This window comes from Macaca nemestrina, chromosome 9 (genome assembly GCF_043159975.1).
Source record: "Macaca nemestrina isolate mMacNem1 chromosome 9, mMacNem.hap1, whole genome shotgun sequence".
Classification (NCBI taxonomy): domain Eukaryota; kingdom Metazoa; phylum Chordata; class Mammalia; order Primates; family Cercopithecidae; genus Macaca; species Macaca nemestrina.
In genome coordinates, this window is record NC_092133.1 from 39,560,908 (window position 1) to 39,576,982 (window position 16,075).

The following is a 16,075-nucleotide window of genomic DNA, read 5'->3' on the forward strand; positions in this document are numbered from 1 at the left end:
TCTAAATATTTTGGGAAAGTAAGAGTCACACTTGGTTCTATGGACTGTTCTTGAGAAAGAATCTGCTGTAACTTTCACCTTTATTTTGCATCTAGAGGGAAAACTAGATGTAGCCAGAGTTACAGTCTGTGTGGTAGGCTGTTTACCCATTTCATTTATTCATTTGCTGTTTGAGTGCCTGCTATGTGCCAGACACTGGCCTAAATGCTAATATCCATATACCTATTGAAAGTTGGCTGGTGGTTTATTTTTCTGTACTTTTGAAATGATAGGTCTCTAGATACCTTTTTAGATCTATTAAGACTGAAAATTGATCTTTTTTTCCCCCGCAGTGAGCCTGTTCATGCGAAGAAACGGAAGCATGAACACATTATAGATAAATATGAAAAAATACCAAGAACTCTGCAAACTGCACCAGAGAAGGAACTGATTCATTTGCTTCCTATCAAAGATAAAAGTGGTATAATCCCACAGACTAGGGAGAAGCCAGGTGAATTTAATAAGCTGGTAATATTAGTTGAACTTTTACCCCCTTACTGATATAACGTGTTTTTTTTTCACTCAAAATTTAATTTTAGTTTGATTTTACCCATATCTGCAAAATATTCAATTAGTCTTATAGCAAGCTTGATGATTTGGGCCAGAATTATAGATGATTATCTCAGGTATCAATTTGTACTGTGAGGACAACTTAAGCTACAAGGTTCAGGTGATTTTCTTTTCACTAAATTTTGTTGTTTCTGAAACTAGAGCATATTAACTGTTCTTGGTTAGCTTTCTTTTTTAATGTATCTTTCATATGTGAAATAAAACAGAAAAGTTCAGATATCAAAGATGTGAAATTACGTGGTTTATAACAAAGTGCATACCTATAAAACTACCATCCAGACAAGAAAAAAAATTACTACTAGCTTCTAGAAACCTCCCTTGTGCTCACCTCAATCACTAATTGCTCTCTTCCCATAAAAGTAATTGCTATCCTGAGTTTTATCGTAATCACCTCCTAGCATTTCTTTAGTTTTACCACTTAAGTATAGATCACAGTTTTAATACACATGTTTTCCATATAGTTACTGATAGTAACAAAGATGAAGAGGATCAAGAAGAAGAGAGGGAACTTGAAGGTAATATGTCTTTACAGTTACTAAATTGTGAATTGAGAAGTAGTTTTTTTGCTTAATAGTAAATGTGAGTTAATTTTAGATAAAATCTGGAAGGTACATTTTGGAGTACTGCTCATTTCAAGGTCATTTTGAATATTTTTCCACATTTGAAAGCTTCATCTTGTGGAATTATGAATAGATTCTTTGTTTTTTTAATTATGGAAAATTTTACACGATCATATTTGTGGTATCTAGGCATACATGAAGTGTGTCTTGTTAATTATTACTGTTCTGAATTCCTTTTAATTGTAAGAGAAAGACTAACTTACAAATAACTGTTAACTTTTTAGCCTTAAATTACAAAAGCGATTATGTAGTGTGAAGTCATTTTGGTTTGTTTTTAGCGCAATTATGCTTGTGTATGTTTCATATAATTGAATGTCAGTTTCTGTTATCTAGGACAGTTTAATCAAAATTGAACTGAAATAATGCATTTTATTGTTTGAAATTATATTAGTTTGGAATTTGTGACAGAACAATCTAGTTAAATTTTACTTTTGCTTAGCAGACCTCATTAATAGCAAAAATGAATTACAGGTCAACTGTTTAACTGTTTGCAGTCACCCATCATAAAACCATTACAGATTATGCTAGTGTTGATTAAATCTAGTTCCCTATGAATTTCTTAAGGCGGGCATGTTTTTCTGTAGCCCAAAACTACGAAGTATTAGTTTGTGTAAAGTAATATATAGTGTTGAAAACAAAGAAGAATATTCTGTACTTAAAAAGAGACTAAATCAGATTATTCTATTCATTAATTAATAAGAATTATTTTGGGCTTATTAGCATAGAAGCTAAGAATATGAGATCTAAGCTGGTTGCACTGGCTCATGCCTGTAATCCCAACCCTTTGGGAGGCTGAGGCAGGAGGATCACCTGAGCCCAGGAGTTCGAGACCAGTCTGGGCCACATGGTGAAACCCCATCTCCACAAAAAACACCAAAATCAGCTGGATATAGTGGCTCACAGCTATGGTCTCACCTACTGGGGAGGCTGAGGTGGGAGGATTATTTGAGCCTGGGAGGTGGAGGCTGCAGTGAGCTGTGATAGTGCCACTGTATTCCAGCCTAGGTAACAAGTGAGACCCTGTCTGTAAAAAAAAAAAAAAAAAAAAAAAAGCTCTAGAATCAGACTGCCTGAGTTTGAATCCTGTTTCCCTTTGGTTTATGAGCTTAGCCAAGTTATTTTCTCTTCCTTTGCTTCAGTTTTCTCATCTATAAAAGGGGGCTAATGATAGTACCTGTATTGTTGAGGAGATGATGTGTAGTAATAAAGGCAAAATTCTTAGCTATCATCATTATTATTATTACTATAAAATATTAAGATTCTTGGACACTTGTAAGTAGAGGAATATGTAAGGGAACATCTAATCTGTTTTAGAGATCACTGAAGAGCCTATTCAAGAGCTGACCATAGAAGAACATTTGATTGAGAGAAAGAAGAAATTACAGGAGAAGAAGATGCATATTGCAGCCTTGGCATCTGCCATATTATCAGATCCAGAAAGTAATGTAGGTGGCATTAATTTCTTTAGGCTTTTTATATTAGGTATGGTGTAAATGCCTAATATTTTAAGATTCCCTTGTTACCTGTAAGCATACACTAAAAGGAAAAGCATTAACTAAACATAGTAGCTGGGTTAGAGTAAGAGAGTCGACAGAATCTTAGCTTAATGCTATGTCTGGACTTAATTTCTTTTGTAATCCTAGAAAAGTTACTTAAATTCTCTGAATCTTATTCTCTTCATCTTCTTATATGAAAATATTGGACATGTTATAACTCTAAAAATATTTAAGTCTATAAAATTGTATTAGGGAGGAGGAACCTGTTTGCAAATTTGCTTGACTAACCTGTGGAGTTTTTAAAAACGAGCGCGCTACAGGGAAGTGTATGGAATTAGTTCAGGAATATTTGTAAGTTGAAAATATTTTAAGTGAACTAGAGCCAAAGTTAAAAGTGTTATTGTGCCATGTGTATAGTGGTGAGTTAGTGATGGTTATAACACATGAACTAGAGAAATCTGAGGTTTAATCTTGGCCCTGATAAGTACTATCTGTGAGACTTTGGGTAAGTTATTTATCCAAGACTCTTTCATCTCTAAAAAAGGACAGTATCTTTTTCAAAACTTTGTGGTGAGGGTTATATGATGAAATATACATGAAATCATATAAAATGATACTATTATTATTGTTACGTTGGTGTCCCCGGCATACTATTATAACAAGAATTTGTGTATCAAATGATTTACATTTGTGGAAACAAATTTCATGTGGGAATGCTTTAGAGTAGTGTTTGTCCTTTTCTAATAAAGTGAGGGGAAGATCTAGAGCAGAATTAGGGAAGAGAGATTTGGAATATTTCTTATTTGTATTCTCTCAATCATTACAAAACCATAGGCATAAGAGATTGATCTAATTTTACAGCTGGAAAATTGAACATTAAAAAACCCAAGTGATTTGTTCCAGATTTTAACAGCCACTGAATTGGAACCCAGATCTTCTACTCAGGAACCTATGCTCACAGGCAATAGTAGTTTATCAAAGCAATCAAAACCACCTTTTGCATTATGCCATAGAAATTATCTTTGAAGCTAAAGTTAATGTGGCTATATTATATGTAATTCCTGATTAATTCATGTGTATGATTGATATATTTGGTTAATGTATATAACATTTTAGTATATTTTGAAAAGTGTTTTTAGAAAAATAGGAGACATGTACTTTAGGAAAATCCAGCTAAAAAGAATTTCCCAAAATAGCTAAATAATAAATTTAAACTAGTTTTTTAAGGTCTATATTTTTCTAACTATATAACAAAAATATGATTACTGATATAGTTTGGATGTGTGTCCCCTCCAAATCTTATGTTGAAATGTGATCTCTGATGTTGGAAGTGGGCCTGGTGGGAGGTGTTTAGATCATAGGGCTGGATCCATCATGAATGGCTTGGTGCCATCCTTGTGGTAACAAGTGACTTCTTACTCTGGTAGTTCATGTGAGAGCTGGTTGTTTAAAAGAGCCTAGCACCTCCCCTATCTTTCCTGTGACATGCTGGCTCCCGGTTTGCCTTCTACCTTGTTCGTAAGTTTCCTGAGGCCTCACTAGGAGTAGAGGCTGGCACCAAGCTTCCTCTATAGCCTGCAGAACTATGAGCCATAATAAACCTCTTTTCTTTGTAAATTACCCAGCCTCAGGCATTTCTTTCTAGCAACACAAGAATGGACTAATACAATTACCTTGTAACTTTATCAACTTATCTCTTGGTAAAGTGAGCAGTGTCTGGAGTTTGGTGAGGCTTGACTAGACTTGGAGTCATTTTGTGAATTCCGCTTATTTTGCCGGATGTGGGGCTGTTTTTTGTTCATAATTGTTTTGCCATGATTTCTCCAGCTTTATAAGCTATTTCTTTAACAGATTAAAAAATTGAAAGAATTACGTTCTATGCTGATGGAACAAGATCCTGATGTGGCTGTTACTGTTCGAAAGCTAGTAATTGTTTCTCTGATGGAGTTATTTAAAGATATTACTCCTTCATATAAAATCCGGCCCCTCACAGAAGCAGAAAAATCTACTAAGGTAATGCTAGATTGCTAGATATAATTACTATCTAAAATAACTGAACCTTTTGGAGAGATAGACTCTTTTTTTTTGAGACAGAGTTTTACTCCGTCGCCCAAACTGGAGTGCAGTGGCGTTATCTTGGCTCACTGCAACCTCTGCCTTCCCGGTTCAAGCAATTCTCCTGCCTCAGCCTCCTGAGTAGCTGGGATCACAGGCATGCGCCACCAGGCCCAGCTAATTTTTGTGTTTGTAGTAGAGACGGGATTTTTCCACGTTGGCCAGGCTTGTCTCAAACTCCTGACCTCAGGTGATCCACCTGCCTCTGCCTCACAAAGTGCTGAGATTACAGGCATGAGCTGCCGCACCCGGCCTAAGCGACTGCTGCATTTTTTTTTTAATAGTACTGGGTGTATACTAGACAACCATATTTTATACTAATTTTGGGGTTTTAATATTCTGATTTTAAAAAATGATTGACCTTTTTGGTCTTTTCAGACCCGAAAAGAAACACAGAAGTTAAGAGAATTTGAAGAAGGCCTGGTTAGCCAGTACAAATTTTATTTGGAAAATCTGGAACAAATGGTTAAAGGTATATTAAATGTATCTTAAAAGTATGTAGCATACATAGCCTTGATCATGAAGGTGAATTCTGTACAGTGTTCTGTGTTGTGTAGTGAGAGGCAGGTATGATCAGGAACAGAGTCTAGAGTCAGACTTCCAGGGGTCAAAGCCTGGCTCCACCACTTACTACCTATGTGATGGGAAAATTACATAGTCTTTCTGTGTCTCAGTTTTTGTCTATAAAATGGAAATAATTATAGCACTCACCTTCCAGGATTATTGTAAGAAGTAACTGAGTTTGTAGATATGAGGTGCTTAAAACAGTGCCTAGCATGTGCTATATACTATATTTTATCAACTATTAGTATTATTGCTGCAGTTTTTAGTAAGCAGTTGTATTTTTGTTGACAATGCTTTTAACAAAATATATTGTTATGAACAGTTGGGATTTATTCTGCTGTTTTCTATTTGGAGGCATGGTAGTCAGGGAAGAACAATAACTAGAGGCCAGGTGTGGTGGGTCACACCTGTAACCCCAGTGCTTTTGAAGACCGTGGCAAGAGGATTGCTCCAAGCCAGGAGTATTGCTCCACGCCAGGAGTTTGAGACCAGCCTGAGGAATGTAGTGAGACTCCTGTCTCTAAAAAAAAAAAAAAAAAATTAGGCATGATGGCCCAGGCCTATAGAGCCCCAGCTACTGGAGATCTGAGCTGAGAGGATGACTTGAGTCCAGAAGTTTGAGCTTGCAGTGAGCTATGATTATGCCACTGCCCTGTAGTCTGGGCGATAGAGTGAGACCCTGTCTCAAAAGAAATGAATAAATAAATAGAAGGATAACTAGAAATGGATATTTGCATGCCTTGAAAATGGGTTTATGAGTCAATTATTTGGCATCCCAAATAAACTCTTAAACTCTTTTTCTTCAGAAAAGGAAGGACATAGAAAAAATAGGGGTAGGAATAGGGAAGATAGTTGGTTGCCTAGGCCAGGTGCTTTCATTTGGCCTAATTGGCTCATTTACCCAGCTTATTTAGTAAGGATCACCCATTGCTATCAGCTGGAACAGGACCACTGAATCCTGTTGGCCTAATAAGGGCATAAAGGTAGTAGAGTATAGTGGGGTGGGGGTGGGTGGTATGGATATTGCTTCTATGTTCTGGTGTTCCAGCTGGCACCCTATTAGCATTTGTTTTTCCAGTGAGAGGGCCTGGGAGTTTTTCTTTTGTTTCTGAATTTCTGAACTGTTTGGAAAGCTGGGAGCTTTGTGTAACCATCTCTGTCTGATAGAACTATAACATGAACCACATATGTCATTTAAAAAAAATACAGACACACTAAAAAGCAATGACATTAATTTTAACAGAACATTATATATATTCAGATTATCATTTCAACATGTAATCAGTTTTAAAAATTAGTGTCTTACATTCTCAGTTTTTTTTAGTACTAAGTTCAAATCTGGTTTGTATTTTATAATTAGAGTATATCTTAATTTGGACTAGCTGCATTTCAAATGCTCAGTTGCATCCTATATGTGGCAATTAGTAGCCTCCATATTGGACCTTTCCTAAGCTGATCAAGCCATTATGAAGTCTTTCTTTCTTTTTTTTTTTTTTTTTTTTTTTGAGATGGTGTCTTGCTCTGTTGCCAGGCTGGAGTGCGGTGGTGCAATCTCAGCTCACTGCAATCTCTTGCCTCCCAGGTTCAAGTGATTCCCTTGCCTCAGCCTCCTGAATAGCTGGGACTACAGGCACGTGCCACCCACCATGCCTGGCTAATTTTTTTATTTTGGATTTTAGTAGTGATGGGGTTTCACCCTGTTGGTCAAGATGGTCTCAATCTCCTGACCTCGTCATCTGCGCGCCTTGGCCTCCCAAAGTGCTGGGATTACAGGTGTGAGTCATCATGCCTGGCGTATGAAGTCTTTTTTTTTTTTTTTTGAGACGGAGTCTCGCTCTGTCGCCCAGGCTGGAGTGCAGTGGCGCGATCTCGGCTCACTGCAAGCTCCGCCTCCCGGGTTCACGCCATTCTTCTGCCTCAGACTCCCGAGTAGCTGGGACTACAGGCGCCCACAACCGCGCCCGGCTAATTTTTTGTATTTTTAATAGAGACGGGGTTTCACCGTGGTCTCGATCTCCTGACCTTGTGATCCGCCCGCCTCGGCCTCCCAAAGTGCTGGGATTACAGGCGTGAGCCACCGCGCCCGGCCATGAAGTCTTTTTTTAAGGGGTATGGATGTGTGTGTGTTTATGTGTGTTAAAATGTACATTGTTTGTAAAAGAAAGCCAGTTTAACCTTTGACCAATGAGTAAAGTAACTACAGTTATCTTTTGATTAGATTGGAAGCAGAGGAAGCTGAAGAAAAGTAATGTAGTTTCCTTAAAGGCATACAAAGGACTGGCAGAAGTTGCTGTGAAGAGCTTGTGTGAGCTGTTGGTGGCACTACCCCATTTTAACTTTCACAACAACATTATCGTATTGATTGTCCCTCTCATGAATGACGTGTCAAAATCGGTGAGTTGCTATAAATGGTTATTGCTGTCCTCCTTAGAAAATTATATACTATGTGGGCCGGGTGCGTTGGCTCACGCCTGTAATCCCAGCACTTTGGGAGGCCGAGGCAGGCAGATCACGAGGTCAGGAGATCGAGACCATACTGTCTAACACGGTAAAACCCCGTCTCTACTAAAAATACGAAAAATTAGCAGGGCGTGGTGGTGTGTGCCTGTAGTCCCAGCTACTTGGGAGGCTGAGGCAGGAGAATGGTGTGAACCCGGGAGACAGAGCTTGCGGTGAGCTGAGATCGCACCACCGCACTCCAACCTGGGCAATAGAGCGAGACTCTGTCTCAAAAAAAAAAAAAAAAGAAAATTACGCACCATGTGATTTTTCTCCCCCTACAAAATTCTTCTGAAGTTATTTATTGCTAAAATAATATCAATTTATTAAACACTTTCTCTGAAGAAATTTGTCTGAACATAAGTTTAGTGGTTCACAACAGGAAGCAGTTTTGTCCCCCAGGGAACATTAGGTAATGTCTGCATACATTTTTGGTTGTGATGACTGTGGTGAAGATAGAGTCTTAACTACTGGCATCTAGTGGAGAAAGTCCACGGGGGCTATTAAACATCCTAGGACAGTCCCCCTACAACAAAGATTTCTGTTACCCAAAACGTCAGTAGTGCTAAGGTTGAGAAACGCTGGTTAAGTGTGACATTTTATTTTTCAGATATCTGAAATGTGTTGTGAAGCTGTAAAGAAACTCTTTAAGCAAGATAAATTAGGCCAAGCTTCTCTTGGTGTAATTAAAGTGATTTCTGGTTTTGTGAAGGGCAGAAATTATGAAGTTAGGCCAGAGGTGAGCCTTTCTTTTTTTACTTTGCATTTTGTTTTTAAATTACAAAGTTGACTTTCAGTTGTTATGAGGAATTTATTCCTTATAAGCGTATGAAGTAAAAAGTATTCAAGCTCTTTAAGTGTTTAACATGTTAACTCCTGAAATGTTTGATACCATTAACAGTTTGGTATTTATCCTTCTAGGTGTTTTTCTATGCAGATATAGTCATATATACTTGCTTATATTTTAAAATAAAAAATCGGCTTGTACTTCGAAAACTGTTCCAGAACAGTTTTCATTTTCTATATTGTGAACTTACATATAGGGTTATCCCATTCTTTCTAGTGCCTACCAGAGTATTCCATTGTGTGCCCTAATTGATGAACAGCTGAGTTTTTTCTAGATTTTTGCTGCCACAGTCAGTGTTGAGAACATTTTGACCTTACTATTTTTTAATATTGTGTGAGTATTTTGTGAATTAAACTTATAAAATGTAGATGCTGGATCTAACAGTAATCACGTTTACAAACTCAAACTGTTGTTCAAAAACGTTTAATCACTGTGTTCCTGCTAGGAGTGTCATTTCCCTCCTACCTGCTCAGAATGTTACTATTTAATCTTTGGTAGTCTGGTAGTTTATATATATATAAACTTTTCACCTACCAGACTGCTTATTATTCGTCAATTTTTCTCTTAAATTGTCTTAGTGACTTGTGATGAGTTTTTAGTACGTACTCATTTTAATAAATATCTGCTATGTGCCAGGCACTTTTTTTAGGTCCTGGGAATAAAATAGTAACAAAAGAAACAAAACTGTCTGTGGAGCTTGTATTATATAATAAGAATATTAACTCTTTGTTACATATGTTGCAGATTTTTCTCTTTTTTACTCTGCCTTTTACTTCTGTATTGAGCCTTATATATGGAGATATATTTTTTGTTATGCACGTAGTCTCCTCAATCCCAATTTACGGAGTCTCTCTAAGATTTTTAATTTTAATTTTTATATTTAAATATTTAAGCCATTTGACATCTTTATATGTGTGGTATGAGTACAGATTTAATATCTGTGTTTAATGTATGTAATGTATGTATTTTATAGTTTAATGTATATTAAATATGTATGTATTTGAAATAATTTGACAGCCAGTTATTTCATCACCATTTTTTTCTGCTGATATAAAATGCTGCTTAATTATTGTGTTATATCTATAGTATATTTGGGTACCTGGTACCGTAATACTAATCAGAAAGGGTATGATTGATAAAAGACATGACTATTCTTTTTTCTCCAAAATATTCTTATTTATTTCAGTATATTACTCCAGGCAATTTAAAATCCATTTTTCACTTCCTTCCCTCAAAATAGCCCACACAGAGAATCTGATTGGAATTGATTCAATGTATTGATTAGTCTGGATGAATTAAAATATTTACAGAATTGATTTTTTTCTGTTCAAGAATATTGTATCTTGCCATTTGTTTAAGACTTTTATGTTCTTAAGTGAAATTTTATAGTTTTCTTCGTTGGGGTCTTAGATATTTTAATTTGTTTTTAGTAATACAGTTTTGGGTGTTAAGCTGTTCTACCATTTTATTTCTGGATTTCACAGTTTTCCTTTGGCATCAGATCCCTTTTTATTTTCTTAAAACTGATTTCAGTTGAATTGCTAAAATTATAAACATTGAATGAAAGTAACAGAACATATTTAGCATCTTTAGTCAGAACTGTAGAGCAATCAGATAAGGCTTAAACATGAAACTCAGCCATAGGAGAACTCTTTAACTTTCGTGATGCTAGAATAAAAACCACATCCTTTGACTTGGAGTTACTTTTCCTTGGTAGGTGATATTTTGAGCACATACAGTACCTACAGAATATTCAGAGTTGATCTTTCTGATACCTAGAATGACTTCAGGTTCACTCTTTATGCCTTTAGTTATTCCTTGTTTCGTTCTGTGCTTTTAGTCCTCTAATCTCAAAAACTCAGCTTTCTTCCAGATGTGCATATTGGAACATCAAAATAATACAAACCTGTATTTCTCAAGGTTTTTTCCAGGAATGCTTCTGTGCCTGCAGGAGGTCGGTAGGGTGATTTCATCCAGAGAAAGTGTAGCGTTTTAAACCCCTTTTGTTCTTAGTGTTTGAGTATGAGAAGTTTGCTGTATCACACAAAAACACCAGTTTCTAAATTAGTTTCTGAATTTTTGAGTGGCATAAAGCAATAATTTTTATTTTCGTCCCCGAACCAGCATCAGCTGGGAATTAGAATGCAAATTCTGGGGCTCAACTCAGACCTACTGAATCAGAAACTCTGGGGATAGAGCCCAGCAGTTTGTGTATCTTCTTCTCCCATAGTGGTCCAAACCTTTTTCTGGCCTATTTTCTCTTTGTCATCCTGTTGGCATGTGTTCTCTCTTCCTCATACTCATTAAACTGCAAAGAAAGTTTTGTATATTTAGCTAGTATTTGCTAGTGTCCTTTTTGTGTATTTGCTCCTGTCCTTCCGTAGACACAAGTTATTGAATATAGCATACAGATAAAAGAACTTGGTGTAAAATGTTATAAAAGATGCTTGAAGGTTTTTTTTCTTGAATGAGGGAAATAACACTGTCAAGTACTTTTCTGTGTAAAGTTTTTGAGGGCAATATAAATATTAAGCTGTATATTTGTGTTTTTTTTCAATATTAGATGTTAAAAACATTTTTATGCCTAAGAATCAAGGAAGTAGAAGTGAAAAAAGATACAGAAGACATGAATAAACCAAAAAAATTTATGACTTTCAAAGAAAAGAGAAAATCTCTATCAAGAATGCAGAGAAAGGTTTGACTTATTTCCCCTTTTGTTTCATTTAAATTTTTCTGTTTATTTGATCTTAAACTTATAGTCACAGGTAAAAATCAGTTAAATCATAAATATACAAGTTTTGAAATATATCATTTAGAGAATTTTATCTTTCCCAGTTACTGCAAAAAAATGTTTTCTTAAATCAATTTTAACTGATAATGATTGGCAAGGAGAGCAATAGATGAAAAGGTATTTTTGCCATGCTGGCTTTTATCCTTTGGCTTTTTAGATCAATTTAGAGTTGTGATACACAGATTCCTTACTTAACAGAAAAGATGCATTCACATGAAGTTGGCAGCAAAGTGAGTTTCTGTTAATTGAATCTTGTTTCTTTATTGGTTTGTATTTTAAACTTGGGTTGAAATTTCAGCCCCTTGTTTATTTACTGAAAGTTTGGAAACTTTTTTTTTTTTTTTTTGAGAAATGGGGCTAATAGTACCTACCTTGCAGGTAATCGTGCAGTTTAAATGAGATGATGCTTATAAAACACTTGGCAGGCTTTATAAACATTAGTTTTTACTACCACCACCATCATCACTATTACTGTTATCACAGCTCAGAACATTTCTAAACAGTTTATTAGAGTGATCAAGTTGCTTTTAAAAACAAAAGTAATCTCGGGATATTCATGTTTGAATGGGTCTAAGTTTGAAAACATGATGGAAGTATCAAAATAGACTTAATAATTGTGAACAAAAGAAGATAAATATTTTAACTATTTATATCATACTATCCTAATGCAGGTTGGATAGCTCTGTTAGGAAGAGCATGTTTATAGATGTGGTGGGGAAACAAAGACCAGTAAGAACATGGCAGCTCTTTAACAACTTCTCATGAGAGAAGGAAACAATTTCTCAGTTCCCTGTGCCTCAGGCAGCTTAGAAATTATCATTTACTGCTCTTACAGCATTAGGAAGTAGAAGAAAAAGGATATTTTATTGAATTTCTTTATAGTATCTGGTTTGATGCATTGTATGTAAATATGTTAGGGAAGTATTGTTGGTGACTGGCTTCCAAGTTATAGGTGATTTAACTATTTTGGGCTCAACATGTTCTTTCCTTTCATTTGAAGAACTTTAATTACAGAAAATGATAGCATATCCCAGATATCTACTATTTAGAGTGAGCAAATATTAATAGATTTACTTTAGTTTTTTTCCTGGAAAAGAGAGAAACCGTACGTTAGAGAGTAGGAATTTCTTTTCTGTCTCCAATTTCATTCTTCTGCTTTCCTCCCAGGAGACACCATCTTTAATTTGGTTTGTGTACACTTCCAGTCCATGTTTCTCTACTTTTGTTTATATTTGCATTCATAGACAATATGTGGTATTACTGTATGTGTTTTATGACATTTACGTATTCTGCCTCTGCTTTTTTCACTCTGTGGTATATACTCTTAGATTTTTTTTTTTTCAATCTATTTTCAGTGGAAGAAAGCAGAAGAGAAACTAGAGCGAGAGCTTCGAGAGGCAGAAGCTTCAGAGAGTGCTGAGAAAAAACTTAAACTGGTAGGCAGTTTCATATTCTGTTATGCTTTTAATGTTAAGTTGTTTAAACTAGAAATTTGTTGTTTCAGCTTGTAGCTGTGTAATTTTGGTTTCTTTCATGAGGCTTAGATGTGTGACTTTTGTGGTGTGTGGAAAACTATGATGTGATCAGTGCTAGTTTTATGAAGTCACAGAATGTATGTCTTCGTTCTGTTTTGTTAAAAATTTCAAAGATTGCGTTGTGGGGAGGCATGGGTAGGGAAAAAGAAGTTTAACCTGTTGAAGTCGTAGTTATGCTCGCTCAGTAGAAACCATACCAGGGTATCCTAAAGTCATTTTGTCTGTCTCCTCTGCCAGCACACAGAGACTCTGAATATTGTGTTTGTAACCTACTTCAGAATATTGAAGAAGGCCCAGAGGTCACCTCTCCTGCCAGCAGTTCTAGAAGGTCTTGCCAAGTAAGGGCTGTGTAGGTTGAAATCTTTTAGATTCTTTCTAAACAGGAAAGACCAAAGAATTTTAGAGGGTTCCCTAATGATGGCCCGTTATCCTCAGTTCTCATTCCTTTCTGTTTGTCACCATCCTTTCCTTGAAGCTATTCATAACAGTGAGCTTTTTTGATTTTCTCATCTCAAACCTTTTATTTTTAAAATCTCCTTTACCAACTCCTCCTTTCTGCCTATTAAATTCGAGGTGTTCCTAAGGTTAAATCTCTCAGTTCTTGACTCTGCACTGTGTAGTCAATTGCCTATCGTCATAGTTTGAGTGGATCATGTCGATGACTCTTAAGTCTATTTTAACCTGGCTGTACATCATTTCTCTAGTTCTGTGTAATCTGTTTCTGCTAAGATAGATCTTTCTGTGTATTCACTCAGCACTAATGGCCTTGTCAGGATGTGAGCTAGAGTAAGGGTTGTGGTTGTCATGATAGCGTTCCACAATTTTTTGAGGTGGTATCCTGTAGAACATTGCTATTTGGTAAAAATATGATGTGAACTTACATATATAATTTAAAATTTTCTATTAGCCACATTAAAAAGGTAAAAAACACATGAAATTAATTTTTATATATTTTACTGGATTTATCTAAAGTATTTTAACACAATATTAAACATTAATGGGATGTTTGGTGTTTTTTCATCACATGTTTTCGAACACATATTTTATGCTTGTGTCTTAATTTGGACTAGCTACATTTTAAGTGCCTAATAGCCACATGTGGCTAGTGGCTACCATTGTTGGGCAGCACAGCTTTAGGAATAGATTGGAAATAGAACTGATGGCTAGAAGATATAGAAAAGGCAAGTTCTGTTCATCATAAGAAATCACTTTCTAATGACTGGAGCTATTGGGCAATGGTATGCATTTCCTTATATGGTGATATGGTCCTTGTGGTTGAAAATCTTCAAAGAGGCTAATCAGAGAAGGGATTATTACTACATTGTGTAGGACCTGATGTTTTTGTTTTTAAATAGAGACAAGCTCTCACCATATTGCCCAGGCTGATCTTGAACTCCTGAGTAAGTCATCCTCCAGCCTTGGCCTCACAGAGTGCTGGGATTATAGGTGTGAGCCACCATGCTCGACCCAGCTATTTGTTTTTTAATGACTAATTCCTTTATTTAAAACAGTTTAAAAAATAATATATGCTCATTTAAAACATTTAAAATTAAAAAATGCAAAAGAATATACAATTTAAAATTGCAAGCTCCCCCCCTATATATGTATGTAGTCTGTCTGCATGCCATCTGCCATCATTTTTTTTTTTTTTGGAGATAGTGTCTTGCTCTGTTGCCCAGGCTGGAGTTCAATGATGTAATCTGAGCTGACTACAGCCTCCACATCCCAGGTTCAAGCAATCACTTGCCTCAGCCTCCCGAGTAGCTGAGACTATAGGCATGTGCCATCACACCTGGCTAATTTCTGTAGTTTTAGTAAAGATGGGGTTTCCTCAGGTTGGCCTGGCTGGTCTCGAACTCCTGACCTCAGGTGATCCATCCGCCTTGGCCTCCCAAAGTACTGGGATTACAGGCATGAGCCATCGCACCCCGCCTGCCTGCCATCTTTCATGCAAATGGAATCATGCTATGTTTAGTGTCCTGTAACTTGCTTTTTTTTTGGTTTTGTAAACAGTTACTTTTGGTACCTCTCCCTTATCACGTATATATCACTTAATTTTTTAAAAATTTATAATACTAGGCCGAGGCGGGTGGATCACAAGGTCAGGAGATCGAGACCATCCTGGCTAACACGGTGAAACCCTATCTCTACTAAAAAAATACAAAAAATTAGCTGGGCGTGGTGGTGGGCACCTGTAGTCCCAGCTACTTGGGAGGCTGAGGCAGGAGAATGGCGTGAACCCAGGAGGCAGAGCTTACAGTGAGCCGAGACGGCACCACTGCACTCCAGCCTGGGCGACAGAGCAATACTCCATCTCAAAAAAAAAAAAAAACATAATACTCCATTTTATAGATATATTGTACTTTATTTGGTCAGTCCCCTATTTGCACTGGAAATACTTGCGCACGTGTGTGTGTGTGTGTGTGTGTGTATGTGTATATCTTCATGCACATGTGTGCATGTATTGCGAGATCAGAGGGTATGCTCATTTTAAATTTTGATAAATAATTGCCAAATTGCTTCTCCAAAAAGTTGTACTAATACGCATGGAATATATCACTCATAAGGTCTTTTATTCCTCTACGATTTACATAGATCAAAGACTCCTCACTAATATTGAAGAGATATCCTGACTTTAACCTACTTCAGTGTCTAATATAGTATATGGAGTAACTCTCAAATTTAGCAGCTCATATGTTTCCTTTTTACCCTCTTGTGTGGTCTCAGTTATTTCTACAAATAGAGACCTGGGACAGTGAAGTGAGTTACCCAGGATCATGCAGGTAATTAAGGATCCAGTATTCTTTCCATTTTATCCTTAAAGCTGTCATAAGGTCCATATTCTTGTAAGCAGCAGAATCTTTCCTCGTCTCTCTTCCCACCACCTGTTGTCTTAGAGCTGATCCTGCTGGATACCTAGTAAACTTTTCCTCAGGAAGTTGTTTGCTTCTGGTAATTTCTTTCTCAGTGCAGAAGGATTTTTGAAATATTTTTGGTTT

General features: G+C 36.4%; 1 protein-coding gene across 3 annotated transcripts in view; it reads left to right on the forward strand.

Annotated features, from left to right (window-relative positions):
- The window catches only part of LOC105480010 (NOC3 like DNA replication regulator), a 47,710-nt gene that overhangs the window by 5,299 nt on the left and 26,336 nt on the right, over positions 1-16,075 (forward strand). For all 3 annotated transcript variants that reach the window (XR_986229.3, XM_071069471.1, XM_011738429.3), the window contains exons 4-13: positions 333-490; positions 1,071-1,124; positions 2,544-2,674; positions 4,577-4,738; positions 5,219-5,312; positions 7,623-7,798; positions 8,514-8,642; positions 11,314-11,445; positions 12,897-12,977; positions 13,314-13,414. Coding sequence is in view for 2 of the 3 variants with exons in the window: in XM_071069471.1 (XP_070925572.1) it covers positions 333-490; positions 1,071-1,124; positions 2,544-2,674; positions 4,577-4,738; positions 5,219-5,312; positions 7,623-7,798; positions 8,514-8,642; positions 11,314-11,445; positions 12,897-12,977; positions 13,314-13,414 (1,218 nt within the window). In the remaining variant the exon portion in view is untranslated. The remainder of the gene's footprint in view (positions 1-332; positions 491-1,070; positions 1,125-2,543; positions 2,675-4,576; positions 4,739-5,218; positions 5,313-7,622; positions 7,799-8,513; positions 8,643-11,313; positions 11,446-12,896; positions 12,978-13,313; positions 13,415-16,075) is intronic.